The 14,426-nt window shown below is 52.6% G+C and overlaps 1 protein-coding gene across 1 annotated transcript; it reads right to left on the reverse strand.

Moving 5' to 3' along the window:
- Positions 1–360: 360 nt before the first annotated feature.
- On the reverse strand, positions 361–14,418 carry LOC122156973 (cytochrome P450 26B1; the record flags this gene model as incomplete). Its single annotated transcript, XM_042812295.1, has 5 exons — positions 361–759; positions 1,376–1,657; positions 3,496–3,651; positions 4,666–4,941; positions 14,176–14,418. Coding segments are annotated over 5 exons (1,350 nt in total), but the record flags the coding sequence as incomplete, so codon positions are not given.
- Between the last annotated feature and the right edge of the window lie 8 nt (positions 14,419–14,426).

Genomic DNA, 14,426 nt, shown 5'->3' on the forward strand with positions numbered 1-14,426 from the left:
TTCTCAAAGCCTTTCCCACCATCGGGGCTTTGCAGCGCTCTTCCTGGCAGCAGAAGTGTTTTATAGATATTTATATATATATATTTATAATATTTAGATAGTGTGTATGGTCAGACAGTCCCAGTTCTACTCGGGATTCACAACTCTTCCTCTTTCTGGAGGAAGCGAGAGGCACGATGCCACCCCAAGCTCCTCCATGCCCGGAGCAGAAGGATTTTGGCAGCTTTGCCGGTGGAGGAAACAGTCCCAACCTGGAGGCTCTGCCAAGTGAGCGTCGTGGAGAAGCTCCTCATTCCTCTCCCCTCCTGTTCATCTCCCTGTCCCCACCCCACCCCTCCATCCCCAGCCGCCCATCCCTGGTGGGCTCTACACAGTGGCCCCCAACATGACGTCCGTCCCCGTCAGGATCTCGTTCTGGTTGGAATCCAGTCCGAAGAATTTAACCTTGAGTCCGTCGACTGGGTGGACCACGGGCACCAAGGTGATTTTGGGGAAAGTCCTGGTGGCCAGCTCGAAGCGGCTGGTGCTGGCCAGCTCGATGGCCAAGGCCTTGAGGAAGAGCTTGGCCAAGTGTTTGCCCAGACAGGTCCGTACACCCCCTCCAAAGGGGAGGTAGTGGAACCTGCCCTCCTTGTCCTCGCTGCGGCCCTGCCCGAAGCGGTCGGGGTCGAAGACGTCCACATCCTTAAAGACAGGGGCGGTGTCATGGGTGTCCCGGATGCTGTACATCACGCTCCAGCCCTTGGGGATCTGGAAACCCTATGGAGGGGAGGGTAGAAAGGAAGAGAAGAGCAGAGAGGGTCAACAGGGAGAGGGAGCAGGAGGATAGCTTTAGAATTGTAGAACCATTAAGGATGGAAAATACCTCCATAATCACCAAGTCCAAGCCCAAACCATCTCCAGTGTGCCCACTGACCACATCCCTCAGTGCCACATCTCCACAGTTCTGGAACATTTCCGGGGATGGTGACCCCACCATTCCCTGTGCCAGTGGCTGTCCACTCTTTCAGAGTAGAAATTTCTCCTAATATCCAACCTGACCTTTCCCTTGCACAACTTGAGGCCATGACCTCTCATCCTATTGCTGTTACCTGGGAGCAGAGGCTGCCCCCCACTTCGCTCCAACCTCCTTTCAGACAGCCATAAGGTCTCTCCTGAGAGTCCTGTTGTCCAGACTGAACCATCCCATTCTATTGGAAGCACCACGGCAGTCCCCAGTTTGACATCCCAAGTGAGTATAATCCCTGTCCACTTTCTGAATCTGCAACAATTCCACCCGCCGCCACCATCGGAACCAAATTTATCATTCCCAGCCCTCCTCTAAACCAGTTCCAAGCACGCTTTGCAAAAGACACAACCACATGGCAATACTCACATCCAGCTCAAAGGTCTGCAGCACCGTCCGGTACCCTCCAGAGATGGGGGTAAAGAGTCGAAGCACCTCCTTGATGACACAGTCCAGGTAGTGAAGGCCACTGATGTTGTCGAGGCGCAGGGAGCCCTCGCAGATGCAGCCGTTGTGAAGGATGCCTTTGCTGCGCAGCTCCTCCCGCAGCTTCTCCAGCACCCGCGGGTGTTTGAGCAGCTGCATGATGAGAGAGGTGCTGGCGCTGGCTGTGGTGGCGTAGGCGGCGAAGATGAGCTCCAGAGTACCATCCTGAAAGGGGATAAGAGAAAACAGGTGAGGCTGGAAGGACATACAGACAGACAGCCATAGTATGATGGAATAGGCGTGTGGGCCGTAGCAAGCTGCCCCTGCATCCCAGGCAACAATGGACATTGGACAACAGAGAGCTGGAGCACCACTCCTATGAATAAAAGTTGATGGAATTGGGCTCACAGAATCACAGAATCACCCGGGTTGGAAGGGAACTCAAGGATCATGTAGTTCCAACCCCCCTGCCTAGCAGGGCCACCAAACATACACATTCAGATCAGGTTGCCCAGGACCCCTCCAACCTAGCCTTGAACACGTCCAAGGACGGGGCATCCAAAACCTCCCTGGGCAGCCCGTTCCAGGGCCTAACCACTCTCCTTGTAAAGAACTTCCCCCTAACATCCAACCTAAATCTTCCCTCCTTCAACTTGGATCCATTTCCCCTAGTCCTGCTGTTGTCAGCCCTTTAGCTCGTTTAGCTTAGAGAAGAGAAGGCTCTGGGGAGACCTCATTGTGGCCTTCCAGTACGTGAAGGGAACTTATAAACAGGAGGGGGAATGGGTATGAGGGTGGATACTGATAGGACAAGAGAAAATGGTTTTAAACTGAGACAGGGGAGGTTTAGGTTTGATACTAGGAGGAAGTTCTTCACCCAGAGGGTGGTGAAGCTATGGAACAGGTTGCCCAAGGAGGCTGTGGATGCCCCATCCCTGGAGGCATTCAAGGCCAGGCTGGATGTGGCTCTGGGCAGCCTGGTCTGCTGGCTGGGGACCCTGCACACAGCAGGGGGTTGAAACCAGATTGTCATCGTGGTCCTTTTCAACCCAGGCCATTCTAGGATTCTATGATTTGGTTCAGGACCAGAAGAGGCCAGGAGGATGCTCACAGGCTTCTGCTACGGGAACAGGCTGAGAGCAGGGGGTGTTCAGCCTGGAGAATCACAGAATCATTGAGGTTGGAAAAGATCTCTAAGATCACCAAGTCCAACTCCAACCCATCCCACTGTGCTCACTGACTATGTCACTCAATGCCACATCTTCACTGTTTTTGAACACCTCCAGGGATGGTGACTCCACCACTCCCTGGACAGCTGTGCCAGTGCCTGACCAAGCATTGGAAGAAAACAAGGCACCAGGGAGACCCCATTTCAGCCTTCCAGTACTTGAAGGCAGCTTATAAACAAGAGGGAAAGTGGCTTTTTACATAGTCTGATAGTGATAGGATAATGGGGAATGGTTTTAAGCTAAAAGAGAAGAGATTCGGGTTAGACGTTAAGAAGAAATTCCTTACTCAAAGAGCAAGGAGGCACAGGCTGCCCTGAGAGCTGTGGGTGCTCCATCCCTGTAGAAGCCCAAGGCCATGGATGGAGCTCTGGGCAGACTGAGGTGATGGGCAGTAATCAGCCCATGGCAGGGGATGGGGCTGAGTGGGCTTCAAGGTCCCTTCAAACCCCAAATATTCTGTGATTCTGTGACTCTAAGATAAGTGATGATGCTGTGAGTCTGCTGCAAATAATAAGCCGTCAAGGGCTCATACACATAAAGAGGGGATTGCACAAGTAGAGAGGTGAAGTTGATCAGGGCTGAAAGCTTCAGCAAGCTTATATGTTCTTTTGGTATTCGCTGGCAGTGCTTTTAATAAGGGATGAGCATAATCTGCAAATAAATACAGCCTGTGGGAAAGCAACTGGCTCGTTGGCACCACCAGGGTGTGGGATCTACAAACACAGTGGGGACCCCCAGATCTGAAAACCCATCCCAGCTCTGCCCCCGCAAAATCCCCCATACATCAGCTTTGCTGTTGGGGAAGCCCCCAGGTGGCCATGGGAAGATCTTTACCTTCAGCTCCTGCATGGTGAGCTCCTTGCCGTGTTCTTTGCCGCTCTCTATCAGGATATCCAGCGCGTCGGCGTAGTCCTTACCCTGTGTGTTCTGCAGTTTCTCCTGGATGGCTTTCTCCAGCCCCTTCTGCAGTGTCTCACGTGCCCGGATGCCCTGTGGAGCAGGAACCATGAGACTTTGTAGGGCTCAACACCATCACCACCATCCCCACCCTGTATATCTCCAGCATACGCAGAGAAGCAGATGTGCTCAAGCAGGATGCGGCTACGGAATCAAACTGCTGTTGCAAGTGCTCAGACAGGAGTACAAAAATCCTGGAGTGTCATTCCCCAGCCAGGAGAAGCAAGCCTTAAGCATATAAGATTACAGGCATCAGTAATCAGGACCGCCGTGCAAATGGCAGTTGTGATGTGGGAGCCCCAGTTCTGCAGCAGTTCACAGTCCTCCCTCTTTCCCTGGGATGCAAGAAGTCCCTGGGAAAACTGTCTCTTTAAGGAAGGCCAATTCATCCAAGAGGATCCTCTTCCTGGAAGGAGAATGGGCTTCCCAATTTTAGTGCTTGGCCTCCCTAACACAAATCCAACCTTTTGGGGCTGCCAGCGATTGGGTTCATTCAAGAGGTTAAATAACAATAACAACATCTGTGGTGACAGTTACAAAAAAAAAAAAAACCAAAAGATTGAAAAAAAATTATAGTATGTACCAATATTCGTGAAGAAAAATAAAAACTGAACAGATTTTTTTGTTATGTTTTCATTTTGCATCTTTGCATAGAAGAATCTTTTGCCTAGAAGAACTGGAGCTGTTATTCAAAGGGCTGCCACTCTGTTAAGCCCAGTTGGCAGGCAGTGCATCGATAGGAGAAGGCTCCCAAAAACAAACAAAAGTCAACCAAGTGATGCTGTGAGGTAAATAACCCAATAAACCTGAGCAAATCACAATCACACTCCCCACTGCATTGAGCCATGGAGCACCCAGTGCTCTGAAGAACAATCCATGAATGCATCTCCCTCTCCACTCTACCAAAACAGAACTTTGTAACCCAAAAGACATCAGATGGTGAGAGACATCCCCACCAAGAACACACAGAGGTAGGGATTACCCATTGCCCCACTAATCCCATATCGATGCTACTGGCTAGGGGAGGGCTCAGCCCAAATCCCTTACCCTCCTGTAGCCACTGAAGGGCAGATCCACAGGCAAGGAGAAGACATTCTCCACAAACTGCTGGTAGACCTCGAAGAGACGGTTGAGCTCCTCGTCAGGGATGCGGAAGCCCAGCAGGACGCGGATGGCCATGCGGAAGGTGAGCTTCTGGGCCTCGTGGTAGACGTTGATGGGATCGGGGTTGCTGCTCCAAGCCCGCAGGGTGTCCTTGATCACCAGCTGGATCTTGGGGAGATAGCTCTCCAGAGCCTCGTGGCTGAAGATTTTGGAGAAAACCTACAGAAGAATGAGCAGAGGATTCTATGGAGCCCCAACATCCTTCTCTTTGCCTTCTCTAATGGCCCACTTCTGCCCATAGAAATGAACATCGCAGATCCCCCATGCTAAGCAGATTTAGCATCATCTGGTATTTATCATCCAGAGTCACCAGTTTCTAAAATAGCTGCCAAGAAGGGCTGATGAGGATCCTCCATGGGCAATCCTCCCTAGGCTGATTCTCATCAGCAGCAACAACATGGATCCCCACAGTCTCCCTCCAGCAGCGAGCAGAGGATGGGAGGATGGAGACCACACAGAGGGTGGTGATGCACTGGAACAGGTTGCCCAAGGAGGTTGTGGATGCCCCATTCCCTGGAGGCATTCAAGGCCAGGCTGGATGTGGCTCTGGGCAGCCTGGTCTGGTGACTGGCAACCCTGCACATAGCAGAGGGTTGAAACCAGATGATCATTGTGGTCCTTTTCAACCCAGGCCATCCTATGATTCTGTGATATGAAATAGCGCACCGTACAGAGAGCAAGATGGAAGGAGAACTTTCTGTAGCTCCACACATCCCAGTTCCCAGCTCCATCCATCCCATGAGCTGGATGCTACAAATGGAGCTCTTCCATGGGGATTCTAATTGTTGGGTTGTGCGCAAGCACACACAAAGGTTTTCATAGAATCATAGACCGGCTGGGTTGGACAGGAGCTTAAAGATAATCCAGTTCTAACCACTTCATAGAACCACAGAATGGCCTGTGTTGAAAAGGACCACAATGATCATTTAGTTTCAACCCCCTGCTATGTGCAGGGTCACCAACCAGCAGCCCAGGCTGCCCAGAGCCACATCCAGCCTGGCCCTGAACGCCTCCAGGGATGGGGCATCCAAAACCTCCTTGGGCAACCCGTTCCACGTGCTGTGGGCTGGTTGGCCCCCCACCAGCTCAAGTCGCCCAGGGCCCATCCAACCTGGCCTTGAACACCTCCATGGATGGGGGAATTCCTTCAAGGCCTTTAGGACCTCTTCAAAACCTGGCTGATCTTTGGGGAGAAGAGGCACGCACACACGCACAGGCTGCGATCGCACAAGGCTCATTTCCTTGGGAAGCCGGGCTAAAAACTGATGTCAGCAGACACTATTAATTTAAGCTCTGCGAGTAAACACAGCTCAGGAGCGAGCCTCCCCAGGCCCCCATGCTAACGGCTCCTTCCTCCAATTTGGGCCCGAGCCCGCGTGTTGCGCGAGGAGCTGAGAAATGCCAGGAATGTCCCCCCCCCCCCCCCCCCCATCAGCACAGCCCCACAGCACGGGCTTTCATTCGGCATCCCCGCCGCATCCCTCCCAGAGTGCACCGGAGGAAAAAGTGCTGTTTGTTTATTTTTTATTAACCTCCCCACACGGCGGGCTTGCACGCACGCACCGCCGCATGCATGCCAGGCCTCCGGGAGAAATCAAATGAAAGCCAGCTCCCCAGGAGTGAGCCGAGAGCCTTCACCGGTGGCCGGGTTCCTGAGGGGGGCTGCAAAGTTATCAAACCCAGGAGAAAAGGAGAAAAACCAAAGCCTCCCCCTCTCTTTCCATGAGCGCCGAAGCTGTAAATGTGAGAATTTCCTCCGCAGTCAGCACTCAAAAGGGAAAGGTAACATTTTCCTGGCGGCGACCCCTCCGTTGCTCAAGCGCGGCGTTCAGCTGGGAGGTTGTTTGGTGAAATAACACCTCTGTCCCCTAGCAGGGAAGGTGGGAGGATCGACAATTACTGCTTCATAACTTACTGCCTGAGCTGAGAATCTTCATCACAGAATGGCCTGGGTTGAAAAGGATCACAATTCTCATCTAGTTTTACCCCCCTCCTATCTGCATGGTCGCCAAGCACCAGACCAGGCTGCCCAGGGCCACATCCAGCCTGGCCTTGAATGCCTCCAGGGCTGAGACCTGGGTAGAACTCATCACACCCCACATGTAGGGGCAGGAATAGCAGCATGTATGTGGGAGGAGGGCTGGGAAGGAGAGAGAAGACATGAGGGGATAAAGAAGATGCAAGAGGACAAGCAGACAGATGTGCCTGCAGACAGACAGCCGTCCCACTTGTCTATGAAGGAATGAATGAATGAATGGAGCCAGGAAATGAATGAACCACGGGGAGGGCTGAATGAACAAGCCATGGAGTGACCATGAAGAGGGTGAGAGATGATTTGGCTGCCACTTTTGGTGCTCATCTGCACTTCAGTGCCCCTCTGCACTTCCAGAGCTACTTTTAAGCCTAGAAGGAGCAGTGATATTCAGGCAGAGCTGACAGTGTGTGTGCACTGAGGTGGGAGAAGCAACTCCCAATCTGGTGCAAACCCCATCCTTCCTCATCCCTGCCCAGCATCTCTCCTAGCAAGGGACGAACCCCACAGTCCCAGGAACACCTCTGGTCCTGTTGTGCCAAATCATCCCAAAGAGCAACAGCAGAGGAGGAAACCCTCAAAGAGAGAAAAGGAGCCCCTGCCGAAGGGTCAGCAACCTGAAAACAGTGAGCATTTAGAATTGGTGAGTTTGGGTCTTTTTCTTTTGCCTTTTTCTTTTTGAGCTGTCCTTTTGCTATGGGGCTGCTCCGGTCCCGTCCGGCTGCAAACCTGGCGTCGCTGCGCTCCACGCTGCCTAATCCCAGATGTCAGCAGATCCTTCCCCAGCCAGACACAAGTCTGGATCCCCTTCCAGTCACCTCCAGTTCAACCCTGCATCTTTCCAGTTGATTAAAAAGGAGGAAAAGGCAGCCAGCTTTCCCTGACAGCCGTCGCAGTGCTTCTAGCCTAAAATCCCTGCGCCCTCTAGTGAAGCCCAACCAAGGAGCAGCGCTGCAAAAAGTTCCTCCCGAGCAGCCAAGAAGCAAAAAAACAGCACTAAGTGAGGATACCTGTAAAAAAGACGGGGTCGGTAGCATCTGCTGGAGATGCTAAGAGGAGCCCTCGTGTTTTGCACATCTTTGGTACGGCCGCAAAAAGCCACCCTTGGGGGATTCTGTTTGCTGTGGGGGTAACGCTCACACCCACCCACATTTGCCCAGGGAGACCCCAGGTCTCAGCTGGAAACTTCCGAATCCGTCTCACAGTGCAAACAGGATATTTAAAGATTTATGGCTTTCCTAAGGCAGAAAATTCCTTCCCGGTGCCTCAGCTCCGCCATCCCCTGCAGAGGTGGCAGCGAGCAGCCCCCGGTCCTGCATGGAAAATACCCCATCCCCATCCTTAAGCCCTACCAAAGAGGAGGGGACATTCAAGTGAAACATAGAAAAAGACTCACTCAGCAGCTAGGATGAAGAATAATTAGCAGGAATGATGCTCAGCACTGGCCAAGCCTTCCCATCCAAGCACAACCATCATAACAAAGAGGAAAAGAGTTTTTCATTCTTCCCCTCCAGGAAGAGAATTTGGGATCTGACACCTCATCCAGCCTGGCTGCTCAGAGCTGCTACCCAGCAGAATGAAGGCATGATTGGCACAGAGATGCTTTTACAACCAATTGGCTACCCGTAGGGCTTGGTGTGTGTTAGGAAAGCATCCCAAGCAATGTCCCAACACAGACCACGCTCTCTCTCTCTCTATATCTCAGATTGGATGTTAGGAAATGTGTCTCCTCCCATAGAGTGGGCAGGCACTGGTGCACAGGCTGCCCATAGAGGCTGTAGATGCTCCATTCCTGGAGGTGTTCAAGGCCAGGTTGGATGGGGCCCTGGGCAACCTGGTCTAGTATTAGATATAGAATTTGGTTGCCCTGCCTGTGACAGGGAGGTTGAAACTTGATGATCCTTGAGGTCCATTCCAATCCAAGCCATTCTTTGATACTATGATCCCTCCCCATGTTAAGATAAGGGGAAGAAGCATGTCCAAATGCAGGCTATCTCTTGCCCCTGCCATTTTCCTGCCATCCTCCCATCATGGGAGAAACCTGCACTCATTTAGAGGGAAAAGCCACATTTTTCTGCTCCTGCCCTCTGAAATGAGCAGCACTCCGTAATGCACAGACAGAAAAGAAGCAAGACAACGTAGATCTATCTCAGCATCCCATCTGCCTCCCCTCAAAATAATAATAATAATCCCAATGTCAGCACCAGCAGAATGCAGTTACACTCAGCAACTGAGGCTGTCTGACCCTCATTATGAGGTTACCTAAACATGCTGTGGTTCTTCAGCACCTATGAGCCCCACATCACCCCCTTTTCTGGTCCATACCCATTCATTCATGGGGAAGCAGTGTATCTGGGGACAGCAAAAAAATCACTTCATACACTGTCACCACTCCTCAAATTGGAAACTGAACACAAGGAGGGAGAAAAAGAGAAGATATCAGTGGAGAGTCTGGCAAAAAACTGAGCAGGGAGGGAAGCACCTGCCCCATGACATAGCCCACTCCATCCCAAAGAAATAAATGTGACTTTACAAGCATGCTTTGGCATGGCAGCAGTAGGGGAAGACGCTTGGAAAAGCCCTTCCTCCAGCTGCAGGGAAATCTCAGCTCTGCCACCAAAATCCTGAGGATGGCTTTGCAAGATTTCAATGCATCATACCAGGATGAGAATATATAGAATTAATACGGTCGGCCAAGAGCTCAAAGACCAACCCCAACCCATCCCACCATGCTCACTGACCACGTCCCTCAGTGCCACATCTCCGTGGCTCTGAAGCATCTCCAGGGATGGCGACTCTATCATTTCCCCAGGCAGCTGTGCCAATGGCTGACTGCTCTTTGGAAGAACAACGTCCTGATACCCAACAAGAACCTCACCCAGCACAACTTACAGCCATCACATCTCATCCTGCAGGCCATCTGTGAAGACTCTCCTGGCTTCAGACCGAACCCAAAGAGATGGCAGAGCCTGAGGTGGCATTGGGGCTGCATCGCATTCAGCCTCAGCACAGCTCCTCGGAGCACGGTTGGAGCACTCAGGACATTTGTATTTCAGCCAGGAGCGCCTGCACTTTGCTTTTTTTTCTTTTTTTTTGGCCTTTTTTTTTTTTTTTTAATCCATTGGAATGACTCTGGATTTACACCGCTGTAGATGACAGCACTATTTGGTCTAAAGTCAATGAGCCAACCTAGCCGACAAATTCTTCCCCAACCGGAGCCCTTCAACATCAATGAGAGCCTTTTTCTCCGGCCCCGGCGCCTTTTGCCCGTGGGTTACAGCTCTCAGGGCAGCAGCCCGTGATGGAGAGAAGGGGCTCAATGCCAACGTGTTGAGAGGACGCCTGATCCAGCTGGACCCCAGCCCACAGATCTGACCCGATGGGCGATATGGGTGGGCCGGGCTGGAAAGAGGACGGCTCCGATTCCTACTGGGGAGGGTGGCGAGGTGGGGTGGGGGGATGCCAAAAAGTAATCAACGTCTCTTAACAGCACGGGTGAGGGGGTTTGGCAGCGGGGAAGCAGCGCCCGCTGTTCCCATCCCTCCTTCCTCCACCCTCCTTCCCTCCCCCCAGCCCTGCCCACAGCAGCTGGTTTATATTTGGTTGTAAATTTATGGCCCCTTTTGTGTTCTTAATCCTCTCGCAAACTATATTAAAGCCTCAGACCTTTCTACTTGGTGCTAATAAGCTCAACACTTGTATGCCTCCGAGGCAGAACATTAATTGTGGTGTGTTAATGAATGATGTAGTTTTGGACAGTGAGACAAAACAGGCCGTTTCTCTGCACCACTGTCTGCTTCCTCCTCGAGTCTCTGGGTCTGGGACGTCTACCCAGCCCACGGACTCCTTTTATTTTATTCTGTCTTTTCCTTTTTTTAAGCCAGCCAGGCCTATTTTGGGATTACGATGCTGGAACACAGCACGAATCTGGCCAGTCCAGAGCTCTCCTGCCAAGTCTGAGTGCTCCCAAGGAACATCAGCATCCCACCTTCCCCTGCCCTGCTGCACTGCCAGCATTAGGAGACTCCTTCCCTTGCCCTAAAGCTGCCCATTCCCAGTTCCCATTCCCTTCTGCACTCAGATGCTGTGCAGCATCACAGGAGCACCTCACAACAGCTTCCCCACAACCTCCCAACATCCATTCCGTCCTCAAATGGTTGGGAGGGACATAAAGATCATAAAATAGCCAGAGTTAGATGGGACCCATAAGGATCATCGAGTTTCAGCTCCTGCTGTTCACAGGGCTGCCACAAATCCCAATCCCAGGGTTGCCTTAAATCTCATACAGCCAGAATGCATGCTACCCTTTGCACAGTTTGCCTTGCCTTTGCTGCAGGTCATGGAGACCCAAGGATCCACACTTCCAAAACACACGTAAGGCCAAAAAGCAAAGCATGCTGATCGGGGTTTCGTGAATAGGAACTGAGGGCATCCATGGGGAAAGATGTGGACTGAATGTGAGCAGCCACGTTGGGACAGGGTCCCACCCAGGTTCAGATAGCAGAGATGGCATGGCTCTGCCACCAAAAAGAGCAGGATGGGAGAGAACCAAGGCACTATCCCCAGTCACCCATCCTCTATAGGTCCCTATAGAACAGCAGCTTCCTCCCTGTGGACCACCCTCATCAGGGATGATGCACATCCTTCCCCCTATGGCATCCACAATAGAATCCTAGAATGGCCTGGGTTGAAAAGGACCACAATGATCATCTAGTTTCAACCCCCTGCTATGTGCAGGGTTGCCACAACCAGACCAGGCTGCCCAGAGACGCATCCAGACTGGCTTCGAATGCCTCCAGGGATGGGGCACCACCTCCAAGCCACAGCCATGCTCAGCCATATAGCTGCTCCTCCCCACAAGGTGATCTGGGGACAAAAGTGCCATGGCGAAAGAACAAACTGCCCTCACTGCAGCACGGGTGGCCCCAATCCACCTCCAGCATCATCAACTCCGTGTCCCACAGCGGGGTAACAACCCCCCAGCAGACATCTATCTCAAAAGGGAGGCTGAAGGGTTTGAGGTTGCTTTGTTTTATTGCTTGTAAACTGTTCTTATCGAGCAGCTTCATCTGGAGCCAAGCACAGAGCCAGCACTAACGACATCTGCAATAAAGGCCGTTATGCATGCAAGCCCTGCTGCCCACTCCACAAGCCATCATCTCCCTGTCTCTATCCCTGCTCCAGTGACACTTGGAGAACCCATATATCCCAAAATAAAACCTTTCTCCAGTTTGTTTTAACTTGAACAGCTTGCTGGAGGGCAGAAGTAATACAAAGAGGATGGGAGAGCAGAGCTGCCATAGGTATAATCTGGTTAATATGGCTCTGCTCCTCCTGAGCACCTATTGAGGAGCTTGTCTTCTTGTCTCAATGGCAATCTGTCCCAGCAAGTGGAGAGCTCAGCTGGATGGCCAAGGAGTGATGAAGGAACATCTGGGCTCTGAATCTTTGAGCATTTCCCCTTGATAACAGCATCCTTACTGAGAGCTTCTGCCTACAGGTTTTGCTCAGCTCCCTGCAAGAAAGTACAGAGCAGGAACCCAAGAGAACAACCTACAAGGAAGCAGCAAGCTGAAATGCCAAACGTGGTGCTTCCTCTTCACAGCTGGGACAGGGAGAGCTGAATTAGCAGCCAATTAAAAGCAGTAGAAGCTCAGGGCTAAGGAACTCAAAAAGTGCTGCTGATTTCTGTTGTTTGGAGGCACCTGGCCTGGAAAAGAAATTTGAATCTGTCCCACTGCCATCTGACTGGGAGAAAAGAGAGATGTTTTCTTCCTGTTAGAAGCTGGTTTGCCCTATCTCTGGATGCACATCTCAGCCCAGGGTGAGGGGTGGTTGGCACAGGGGAAAGGGTGCGGATGCTCAGTGCCATAATAGCAGTAATGCAGAGGGGACCAAGTAGAGGAATGGGAGTAATATCTCACTTTGCAAGGAAAGTGAGCAACCAACTGAGCCCATCACACCAACCCTGTGCTGCTGGAAGCTCAACATCTGCTTAACAGCATCCCCAGCCCTATAGAGCGTTTGCTTTCTAGTACAGAGCTCAAAGTGGCTCCCATGTCCCTGCACACCCTCCCTGCTATCCCCAATGCTCTGTGATGGAAGCAGCCCGTGCACCTTGCCCTTTATTTTGGACAGGGATGTTGGGAAGGATTTCTCCTCTCGTAAGACACAAAGAAGCAGCGTAAGGAGTTGTGTGATTGCAGGTACCGAGTGGAGGCACTTCAGCATCATGTTAAGAAATGTGACAAATAGGGACCTTCGGTAGCTGTTATCTCACTCTCTCCCCCAGGGGAAAAGAGAAGTGAATGGGTTGGGCTTTTGTAGAAATACATATGATGAAATAGGAAATCCTGCTGGGGCACAGAGAGGAGTTTGCATTGGGGTAAAGGTTGCATTGGGGTAAAGATAGCATTGAGGCTCTGGGTGCAGCCGTGTCTTCCCAATGCTTCAACATCACCACCCCCAAATTAACTCCTGGCCCCCACCCAATCGGGAAAGGGTCTCAACAAACCACGACAGGGACGTGAAAGCTGCCACACCACACTGTCCTCTCTGCCTTTTCCTGCAGGATTTATATCTGGGGGGGTGGGAGGAGGGGGGACGGGGAGGTGATGTTGATTCCCCACATCCACATGGTCTCACAGCCCCCCAAAACCTGGTTGATCCCACTGTTGTGGGTTACAGCCTGACTCCAGAAGCATCAAAGAGGGATTCGAGGTGAGCCCCCAGGAGGGACTGACCTCTCCCAGCCACCACACTTCACCCCCAGACCCCCCATCAACACCCCAATTGCCCTAAAACCCGTTGCAACGCTCAGCACCACGAGAACCAACCCCAGCGAGAATGCATTCTGCACACAATACCCCTCCAGCACAGCCTGGTTACACCGGAGCCGCGTTTCTGTGCCCCGCACCGCGAGAGCCGCACCGCGGTGGGCCCCCCACAGTGCGCGCATCGCCCTTTTAAGAGCGCTCCGTGCCGGCTCTCGGCCTCCAACCCACTCCACGCGTGTCACGCCCGCGGGTTGGCTCGGAGGCGACAAGCGGCTAGCGATCACACAGTCAACCCTCCTTCCGAAGCATTAAAACGAGGGGAAACCCCCTCGTGCCACCGCCGTCCCCGATCACCTTTTTTCTTGACCATCGCCCTTTTAAATTCCTCAAAGGCTCCGAGCACGCACGCGGGGTGGGGGGGAACCCACGCGGGACCTCACACGCCAGTGGGTCGGATGGGAGAGAGGAGAAGAGAGCGGAGAGGGGAAGAAGGGAACGCAATGCCCCCCTCCCCCCCCGACCCCCGTTCTAACCCCCCCCGCGAGCACCCACGCACCCCGCGGTCACGCGTGGGGACCTCCTCACCTTCCTCTTGTGCCGATGGATGTCCCCGATGGAATTGGCCACGGTGTTGGGTCCCAACAGCATACGGGTGCTGCGAGGCCATTCGGTGCTCACCAGGTGATGTTCCCCCATCAGAATCTTCCGCACGTTCTCCGCTCCCGTCACCCTCACCAGCGGCCGCCCCAAAAGGTGCGTCTTGAACACGTTGCCGTATTTTTCTCGTCGCGAAGACTGGAAGCACGAACCCTGCGGGATGCGTGGGGATTGGGGGG

This window comes from Centrocercus urophasianus, unplaced genomic scaffold (genome assembly GCF_019232065.1).
Source record: "Centrocercus urophasianus isolate 14NV4802_14NV808 unplaced genomic scaffold, USGS_Curo_1.0 seq_13, whole genome shotgun sequence".
Taxonomy (NCBI): Eukaryota; Metazoa; Chordata; class Aves; order Galliformes; family Phasianidae; genus Centrocercus; species Centrocercus urophasianus.